This window comes from Oratosquilla oratoria, chromosome 41, assembly GCF_046742065.1.
Source record: "Oratosquilla oratoria isolate Oo_2021 chromosome 41, ASM4674206v1, whole genome shotgun sequence".
Classification (NCBI taxonomy): Eukaryota; Metazoa; Arthropoda; class Malacostraca; order Stomatopoda; family Squillidae; genus Oratosquilla; species Oratosquilla oratoria.
In genome coordinates, this window is record NC_134817.1 from 8,281,742 (window position 1) to 8,293,022 (window position 11,281).

The following is an 11,281-nucleotide window of genomic DNA, read 5'->3' on the forward strand; positions in this document are numbered from 1 at the left end:
GATGAACAATTCACCAGTGACCTCCATCTTTCACGGTCGTGGGCAAGGAAGGGCCTGGGTCTCTGCAAAGTTCTTCCCTGTCCATTCAGTGATATTGTCTACCCACTTCTTCCTCTGCCTGCCTCGTCTCCTCTTCCCCTGAACTGTCCCTTGGAGGATAGTTTTTGATAGTCCGCTGGACCGTCTCACATGTCCATACCACTTCAGCTTTCTCTTCTTCACTGTGGTCAGGAGGTCTTCATAGTGCTTCACATGCTGTGAGATCGTCTTGAACACTTCTTCGTTTGTGATGCGATCTGTGTATGAGATGCCAAGGAGTCTTCTGAAACACCTCATTTCCATTGCCTGGATCTTTCTCTGCAGTTCTGCTATCAGCGTCCATATCTCATATGCGTACAGGAAGATGGACAGAACTAATGCATGGAGTAGCTTCAGCTTTGACTGGAGACAGATGTTCTTATCTCTCCATATGGGTTTCAGCTTTGCAAGTGTTGTTGCCGTCTGTGCTGTTCTTGCTAGAACTTCAATATTTGATCCTTCTTCGTTGTGTATGGCTCCAAGGTACTTGAACTGAGTCACAGTCTCGAGTTCTTGTCCGTTGACTGTGATCTTTCTTTCGATTGGTGTTGCGCTGTTTGTCATCAACTTTGTCTTCTCAGCACTGATCTCCATTCCAAATCTGGATGATGTTCTGTCCAGGCGGTTCACCATAAAAAGCTGGTACAACAAAAGGTGTAGTGAGGCTAAGGATAAAAGAGACAAAGCTTGGAAGAAATTGAAAAGAGACAAGAAAACAAGCAAATGGCAAATGTACATCAAACTAAGAAATGAGTATGTAAAAATACGCAGAGATGAAAAGAGAAGCTATAAAAAAGAAATAATAGAAAAATGCAAGGAAGAACCCAAATCATTTTACAGGTATGTAAATGGCAAACTGAAGAACAAACAAGAAATAGAAAAGCTGCGCCAAGGTGAACATGAATATACAGAAGAACTGGAAATGGCTGAAATTATGAACAAACATTTCAAATCAGTATTCACAATAGAAAATAGAGGAAATAGAGAGAGATCCCCCTCAATGAAAGAAATATTTATAACACAAAAGGAAATCAGCGACCAAATCAAAACCCTTGACGTCAGAAAATCGCATGGTCCAGACGGAATTGCAAATTGGATACTGAAAGAATGCATGGAAGAATTAACAGACAAAATATACAATATAATTAGATTCTCACTTGAAGAAGGAAAAGTTCCACAGGACTGGAAGAAGGCAAACATTGTACCAATCTATAAGGAAGGAAACAAGGAAAACCCATCAAATTACAGACCGGTCTCCCTGGCAAGCACAGTAGCAAAAATTTGCGAAAAGGTCGTCAAAAATAGATGGGTTAAACATTTGGAAGAAAAAACTATACTGAATCCAAACCAATTTGGATTCAGACAATGAAGATCATGTACAACAAACTTGATCTGTTTCTACTCAAGATTGATAGACAAGAGAGAGATGGTTGGGCAGACTGTGCCTTTCTGGACCTACAAAAGGCATTTGATAAGGTACCACACAAAAAATTAATAAGGAAAATAGAATCAATAGGTGGCATCAGAGGAAAATTATTGGTATAGATGAAAGACTTCCTGACTGGTAGGAAAATGAGAGTAGTAATTAGAGACAAGTTCTCAAATTGGGAAGAAATGATAAGTGGTGTCCCGCAGGGATCAGTACTGGCCCCGATCATGTTTGCTATATACATAAATGACATGGACGAAGGAGTAGAGTGTTATATGAATTTCTTCGCAGACGACGCAAAAATACTAAAGAAAGTAAAAACGGAGGAGGATTGCAACTCATTACAACAAGACTTGGACAAGATCTGGAAATGGACTCAAAAGTGGGAAGTGAAATTCAATATCAGGAAATGTAGTATAATGGAATTTGGAAAAAGTAAAAACAGAATATCGAGAGATTATAAAATTGGTTAAGAAGAGGTCAAAAAAGTAAACTCGAAAAAAGACCTTGGAGTGATGATCAGCAAAGACATGATACCGGATAAGCATATTAATAAAAAATAGTCGGACAAACCCATAATTTATTGAGGTCAATAAAAGTGGCATTTGCCTATTTGGACAAGGAAATGATAAAAAATTAACTACACTAATAAGACCAAAACTCGAGTACGCAGCAACACTACCAAAAAGAATATAAAGAAGTTAGAAAGAGTACAAAGAGCAACAACAAAATTAGCACCAACTCTTTCCAAAATGACATATGAACAAAGACTGTCCAAATTAGAATTACCAAATTTGGAACAAAGAAGGGAAAAAGGAGACCTACAAACTATCTATAGAATTATAAAGGAAATGGAAATCTTAGATAAGAATGACTTATTGAAAGGGGACAATGGAAAAACAAGAGGACACGAAAAGAAACTTAAAAAAAATAATTACAGAAGAGATCTGAAAAATATAGCTTCCCACACAGTGATAGATACTTGGAACAAATTAGACAAAGAAACAGAGTGTGCAAACTTTATTCAAGATTTTAAGAAAAAACTTGATGCTGAGAGATACAAAGACAGGGCACCATGAGCATAGCTCCCTTCCCGTATAATACAACTAGGTAAATACATACATACACACATATATATACACACACATACATACATTCACACATACACACACATACATACACACACATGCATACACACACATACACACACACAAATACATACATACACATACACACACATACACATGCATACATACAAACATACACATGCACACACATTCATACATATACACACACATACATACATGCGCACACACATACATAGACACACACATACACAAAAAACACACACAATGCGCGCTTGCTTGTCCTCCTGGCGTAGTGGGTAGTATTGAGTACTTGTATGGGTATACACCTTGATTCCCAAAGATTACCGATGACTGCTCTATGCCAAGGCTGTCCTGGCTCCTTTAGTAAAGGTGACGGCCTTGGCCGCAGGCAGGTACAGTTCGTCATGTCTCCCTCACTTATCTTTAAGTCCCCGAATTGGGGCAAAGATCTTACTTCATTTTATGTAAGAGGCTACTATAGTCTGTGCGATCTAGGGAGTCCGTTTAGGGTATGGTATACGTCGTATTAAATCATTATTAGTACATGGCTCTCTCTCTCTCTCTCTCTCTCTCTCTCTCTCTCTCTCTATATATATATATATATATATATATATATATATATATATGTATATATATATATATGTATATATATATATATATATGTATATATATATATATATATATGTATGTATATATATATGTATATATACATGTATATACATATATATGTATGTATATATATGTATACATATATATGTATATATATATGTATATATATATATATTTATATATATATATATATGTATATATATATGTATATATATATATATGTATAAATATATATATATATATATATATACATATATATCACTCTCACTCTCTCATTTATGTGTTATTTGATTTTTTTTTAATAGAGTAAAGGCAGCTGTATAGTATCCACCCCGTTCCAAGAACCTCGCTTGTGACATCTCTCTGTGGCAACATGGGAAAAAAACGGTACCACGTGTCACAGAGTTTGTTCAAATCTTTGTTATAATCCTAAAAAGTGATACTCCTTTTACCGTGCGGCTTTCTTTGACATACATAGAATACAAAATAAAATATCACATAGATGGGGAATGAGAAAGAGAGAGAGAGAGAGAGAGAGAGAGAGAGAGAGAGAGAGAGAGAGAGAGAGAACTAAGGTTGATGTGGCAAAACAGCTAGTAGTAAGTCACCACGTACGAAACACCCGTGCACAGACACACGGAATACTTACCAGCACATCACCCATGCAGTCGTCTTCTTCTCCTTTTTGGAGACATTCGCAGATTTCTTGTCGTTCCTCCGGGGTTATCTCCTCCCAGTAGTTCTTGTCTCCCCGTTCTGAGTCCAACGTCAACGCTCCGACCTTTGTAGGTATTGTAGAGGCGACTGGCCATGTGAAGGTCTCCTTTGTAGTGTCGGAAACTAAGGCCAGGGTGGAGTTTGGAGAGGATGAAAATGAAGTTGAAGAGAGGAAGGATTTTTCGCTGGGTTGGTTCTTGAGGTCATCTGGAGGATGGTTTGTAGTTGGCCCTAGCTCCAACGGGTTTTTTCCAAGTGAATCCAAGTTCTCCTTTTTCTTCTCCTTGATCAACCCGACATAATTCCTGTTTCCGGAAATATTGCTCGTTTCATCAGTAGATCCGAAATCGTGGTCTGAGAATCCGTTGTTTGTGTCTGGGCTATTGTTCTGAAAAGTGTCATTGTTGCCCGCAGTCTGGTTGATGAAATTACCATAAAACAAGTCCGTCTCGTTTACATTTTGATCGCCAGAGAAATCTCCCTTGTCCTCATTGTCTCCTCCTCCTCCTACAGCGATGTAAGTGTCATTCAAGGCGAGCGACTGTGCCCGTAGGGTCAAAACACACATCAGGTAATTTAGAAACTTCATTTTGCTTTCCTCACACACCCTTAGCTATAATTTTTTTTTGTGGTAGTGGTTGAATTTACTATTAACGTTGCATTTTACACAATGAATGTATGATTATACTCTACACATACATTTGATACTTGTACAGTACTTATGAATCTGATTATCATTTTCTAATATTTCTTGCTACAAAATATTAGAGATAACTAGTGTTGAATAACACAGGTAAACGCACTTCGAATGGGTTTTCTTCTTTTTGGAGCTTGTCGTAACACACGGATAACGATTTAGAAAAAAAAGATCAACGGGAAATCAGTGGTCTTGGTGATTAACCCAGTCAGTCAACTAAATGTCACGTACACGCACACACTGAAAGCCCTCTGGGCTTTGGAAATGTCCTCCTCCTCCTCCCCCTCTCTCCCTGCATCCGAAAGGCTGCTACTCCGTTCCCCAGGCGGTTTATCTCCAGAAGGACAGCCGCCCTCGGTGGCCGAGCGGAAGTTGATGTGATAAACATATATACACCATATTGTATGTAGACCAATTCTTCCATGACCTCATCCAGTGCCACAATTATGCGTTGCGTCATCTTTATTATTTCAAGGCGTGGCACTTTGTTATTTCATAGCATGGCACTTGAAAAAATTCCCTGGAAATTTCCTGAAATTGAGAAACCCGTATGAGATAACTTGGTTCCAGGATGAGATTTGGAACGCCTACAGCCTATTTAATTCCTCAGATTTGATCGGAAGTGAGTGTATATTTTCTTATCCCGATCAGCATATGGTGTTTGTTTGATAGGCTCCATATCTGCATCTGGCAACATTACTCGGACCATACTTAGCTGAGCTGGTGAGAGAGGGGGAAAGTACTGTGATTAATGTGTTTTTTTTTTTTTGCTTATTAATCGATTAATTAATAAATCAATTCGTTTTTCTCTTAATTTTTCTTTATCTAGTTGCATATTTTTTATCCAATCATCTGTTCATCGTTTCTTTCTTATTTCATTAAATATTTAGTCATTTAACTATTTACTTATGTACATATTACTTCCTTTTCTTATTTTTTCGGTTAATTTAGTATTCTTTTGCATTTTGATTTTTGTGTGGACGAAAAAAAGTCTTCTGTTCCTATACTTTTTATTGTACATCATCATATTCTACATGAAATTAAAAATATGACTCAAAGAAATATTTCCGCACTTCCAGCATATCCAGTCATCTTTTGTTTCGAATGAAAAATCGAATTTTACGTCGTATGCCACACAAAAACACATTGTACGGAGTATAGTTTAACAAATCAATGATAAATATAAATTAATACATGAAAATTTAATAATCGTACATGCATATACCAATATAATGTGTGTAATATATATATATATATATATGTATATATATATATATATATATATATATATATATATATATATATATATATATATATATATATATATATATATACCTAATACTCGTAAGCCTTAGCTTTACCCTTGTCTACAGTAGAACAGAAAGTGGGGGAAGGTGTCATGCGCAAGCCATTTTGACATTTAACATCAAACGCTCTAAGAACCATGTTTCGAACGGAGGAGGTGTGGTATTTTTGCCTTTACATTCTAGACGCCTAATATCTCAGTGGTATACTATATAGATAGTTTGTGTTTAATCAGGAAATTTTGGCTCTCAAATAGCATTAATATTTATGCTGTTTGGGATGACCAGTTTTCCTTAAGCGAGTCCAGATGAAGGTGGGAATTTGGTAGGAAACGGATATAAGATTAATTCAAGCGATATGACGTCATGTTTTCAAGGCTGTCGAGTCGACATGATTACATGAGGGAAATGCATTTACGTGTGTAGATGTTTCGTTAACCAAGCCTTTATATAATTTTTTCTGCTAAATTTCTTGTGTGTTTTGAGATACGTATGTTTATGTATTTAGTCTACAAACTAGTTACAACTTTGAGTACATGTGATATTAGAGGTAAAAAGAAAATAGTAGAAATAGGAATCATAGTATTCGGTATTTTTTGTTGGATTATATTATCATGTTATGACCTCAGACATTCGGAGACCATTCCCATGAGACATACGACTGGAAAAACTTCTGCCACGTTACTCTTGCAAACTTCTTTTTCGTCTCTCCACCTAGTAGGCTATTTCGGATGCTTATTGTCCTTTTTTTTTATATCTTCATATAACCTTGGAAATGTGAGGAGTTTATTTCAAGGGAGTTTAGGTGCCATTGGACTTAAAGGGATAATAATAATAATAATAATAATAATAATAATAATAATAATAATAATAATAATGATAATAATAAATACTTTATTTAGTCTATTTGTAATGATACATACAAATTGAAACTCTTTGTGGATCCATATCATTCAAAGTTAGTTACAACACACATACAGGGTAAGGTTCAAAATTAAAACTACACACACTACACTATTTTAAAAACACCATGCTGTAGATTTCTCATGAATCAGAATCGAAAACACACATTGGGTTCTTTTTATCTCCAACATCCTTCCTCCAACCTCCATTTGAATACTTAGCTTACAGAAATCTAGACTTCTGTAAGAACATTTTAAAAGTATGTCTAACATTTGTCTAGATTTACAAAATTTTAGTTCATTCAGTTTTGTTATATATGACGGAAAGATCTTTTGATATTTGGGGATTTGAAAATTCAAATTTTGTAACCGAAGTCGTTTTTACTCTAACGAACTCTCAACGGACGGCGCTGGTAAATCCTGTGATGGGTCTTTGTAGTTACAGGGAGATTCCGGAGCCCGACGCGTCACATTGGGACTCAGACACACGTTGAGGGAACCTGTTACTTGATTTAATCCTCGTTCTGCATCATCTAGGTTAGGTCCCGGATTTGATGTTTAATATCCTCTCCATCTTTGCTTGAAAAGTCTCGAGATCTATGAATTGAGTGCTACATCATGGTGTCTTCTGAAACGATGCTAAGTGTCACGTAGCGACTGACTGATTGACCGTATATTTAGTTCTTGTCATAACTTCATCATAGCATCTGACAATAACATCGTTCTCCCCTCTGATAACAAATGTCTTGCCGGCGATGGTATGCCACGGTGGGAGAAGGAGATGATCTCTGAACACCTGTTTGCAGCCCAGACGGATGTCATGCTAGATAAGGTGTACTAAACTTAGTCTACTTTTCCTTTCAAGTTAATTGGAGAGCCGCAGCCGAAACGATGATACAACAAATGATAGCAGAAGGGATTTAGTAATAGCCCTCCTAGACCCAACAAAGCCACCCCACTTTGCTTCTCTCCCACTCCACTTTGTATTACCTGCCATGATGAAGCGATGAGGCCGCTCCCGGGTACGGACAATTGCTCACCGGACCATTGCTCACCGGACAGTTGCTCACCGGACAATTGCTCACCGAACAAGTGATAAATAGGACATTTGCTCACCTGAACCAGTCTGACCTGACGACGTGATGGTGGTTACAGTCTGTACTCCTCCCCCCCCCACACTGACATCGCAACAAAAGGAATAGCGGCTACCGCCCGTCGCTGCAACCGAACAGAGGCTGAACCACAGCAACTAGTTGTTCCTCTAATATCAATAAATGTCGTTGTGTTCAGGTGAGACAGCTGTTATTCAACTGGTACCATGTAACCCAGGACTACCTGCTGTATAGTTCGATTGTCGGTGACTAAACCAGCTCACCCACTGGGCTGGTCACCCGCCGTTGAGGGCGTGTTGGGCAAATGATGAAAAAAGAACATCAAAAGGGCAGATGAATTCATAATCAATGTCCATTCAACCCCGTCATGGGTCACTAATTCACGTGTTTGCCGTGCGTGGCATCTTGTAGTGTCTGGAGACGGGGTCCCGGAGGCTGATTAATGTCTTAGTGCTGTGGTTGCACGAAGGTGTCACTCTGAAATTATTAACACACCTCTTTAGTCCTCTATTCAGGCCAAGACTGGTGGTCCTTCTTGGCTCAGAGAAGGAAATCGTCTGGGCTACCTGATGTAAATATTTGGGTTAGACATGCTTTGAGTCAAGCAATTACCACCTGGGCCAACTCCATACGGTACGCGGGAGTGTCGAGGTGGAGGGTGCATATATTCTCTTCAAACATGAAGTCCTCTGCCTCCAAGACTCAGCGCGCATCATCTTTCGAAATAACTGAATCAGAGTCAGATCCATGATGATTGAGCCAGAAATTAGTTATCCAGAATCATTATCATTCACCATCCTATCACGACCTCCTCTTAATATCGATGGAAAAGGGATTGACGTAAAGTAAGTCCTACATGGTTTTTTACTTCTCTATTGTGTCATATTTGAGAGACAAAATAAGTTGTTTATTATCGTTTTATGGTAAGTCTTAACTCAGAATAACAATGGAGAATGAATGTGTAAGGATAATACAGTACTGTTATGCAAAGATGGGAGGGATGGGGATATGCAGTTATGAAAGGCAAATATGAATACACCGTGGAGTTCTGGATATTCGTATATAAAGAAAAAAAAGTCAGTCAGTTTTCATCAAAATAACTTTATATTTCAGATTTTCTATGGAACCCCTGTCGACGTTCGGCTTGCCATATTTTATGCATCAACATTAATATATCAACTACTGATGTAAAGTAAAAAGTAATGTTCTTGTCGTTTACTTATCCTTTCTATTCTTATATATCTTGATTACTAAAGAATCTTTTGCAGTAGGTGCTGTGGGGAATTAATGCACTACAATTTGGGCCAAATGAATCAGAGGAATCCAGCCAATTGTCAATTGTGGTATGCTAAAACTTGGGCTGTAAGTGAAAATAAATACCCAATTTTTGCAGCTCGGATGATTTGAAAATTTCAACTATTCACCAATCCTATTAACCCTTTCCATACGGTGCCGCATACGTAGGCGGCATGAGGAGCAAATGGATACGCGAGGCTGCCATATCGGCGTCTTGATTATAATTATTGTAGTTACCCCTGCGTAATGACATTCTCTCTAAACCAGTGGTTCCCAAACTTTTTTCTGTCATTTCCCCCTGCACCCAGGTTATCTATCCAGATTTCCGCCTTCATGTGTATCAGGGAAAGAGTAGTTGAAATACACTGCCTATTTCCTAATTTTTTTTTCTAATGTACATATATACTGATAAACAGGCATTCTCTCTATCTCAGACATGAGAAAATTCATCTGAGATTATTTCAGTTAGTAGGTAGTGTAATTATTTCCCCCTGGTAGCTTCAAATTTCCCCCCAGGGGGAAATTTTCCCCAGTTTGGGAACCACTGCTCTAAGCTGTCTTCATCACATTTTCTATGGTTATCAATATTCACGGGTGAAAGAGAGAACGATCGATATAAGCGGTGACTATACTTTATGATGCGAGTATTACGACACTCTCTGCCTCTGGAGTAAGTTTGGGCCAAACTGGAGACATGACGGTTTTTGGCCAAATCCGTGGGTCCCCTTTGGTAATATTGAGGGTCATTTTGGCCACTTGTCTAGATTGGGTCACCACTTCAACTACAGGTGAGCGATTTGCTCCAAACTGGCGCCACAAGTACACAGTGGGACAGGGTGCACATCACCGTAGACAGCGGAATCCTGAGACGAAGGGTGTGGCGGTGGGAGCCCTGGAAAGTTGTGCCTTTTGACGTTTATGCCTGTGGGAGGGATACCGTGCGGGTGACTGGTGTGGGATTGCAGTGCAGGGCATCCCAGGCCTTGCCGGACCTGTGGGTGTCATAGCGGGTAAATCGGTGGAGGTGACCAAAATGCCCCAAAATGACCAAAATCTCCAAGGGGGTACCCCATGGATTTTGGGGGGAAATCCGAAGGTCAGCGATTTGCTCCAAACTGGCGCCACAAGTACACAGTGGGACAGGGTGCACATCACCGTAGACAGCGGAATCCTGAGACGAAGGGTGTGGCGGTGAGAGCCCTGGAAAGTTGTGCCTTTTGACGTTTATGCCCTTGGGAGGGATTTTGTGCGGGTGACTGGTGTGGGATTGCAGTGCAGGGTATCCCAGGCCTTGCCGGACCTGTGGGTGTCATCAACAACCTTCCATCTGCTACCTCTACTCGTACTCTCTCCTGTCTACCCGACTCTCTTCTTGCGGACGTTCCTTACTTCCAAAACACCTTTCCTTTCCTTAGAATAAAAATCATACACCAATCAATCCCATTTCACATTAACTTGTCTCTTGACCTTCCTCACCTTGCTCTTTGGTTCTATTTTCTTTAATCTATACCATTCATATGCTTGCTCATTTCTTCTTTGCAGACATTCCTTGTACGTGTGCTGCACACTTTATCTTGATATTTCCTACAATTCCTTCCATTCCCAGTCTCAGACATTATTTAAGCACACTTCAATTCTACCTCTTTGAGAAACGCTCATAATTTTTCCAATACTAATTCTTCCTTTCCCACTATGTTCAACATGTCACTCAGTTTAACTTGGTATTCATCTTCTGTCCACTTTTAGTTCAGTTTACTTTAAAGACTTCTCTACCGCCCTCCTATTTCCTATTCTCCACCTTACGACTACTCTAAATATTCCTTAAAATGTATGTGTGCGTGCGCTTGCGCGCGCTCCTAAAACAAGGTATCACAAAATGAGATTCAAAAAAGGTTTTTAGTACACAACGTCTTTGCTCACACATTTTTTGCCCTTTGGGTTCGAGGATGACATTCACCACAAAAATCAGAAATCGCCGTCATCACCGCTTCCGGCCCTACCCAGTGGATATCCGCTTCCACAGGACCT

General features: G+C 39.1%; 1 protein-coding gene across 1 annotated transcript in view; it reads right to left on the reverse strand.

Annotated features, from left to right (window-relative positions):
* Window positions 1-4,897, reverse strand: part of LOC143020943 (uncharacterized) — a 23,818-nt gene extending 18,921 nt beyond the window's left edge. Inside the window, exon 1 of the mRNA XM_076177935.1 lies at window positions 3,875-4,897. Coding sequence (XP_076034050.1) covers window positions 3,875-4,531 — 657 coding nt within the window. The 5' untranslated portion in view covers window positions 4,532-4,897. The remainder of the gene's footprint in view (window positions 1-3,874) is intronic.
* Window positions 4,898-11,281: the final 6,384 nt, after the last annotated feature.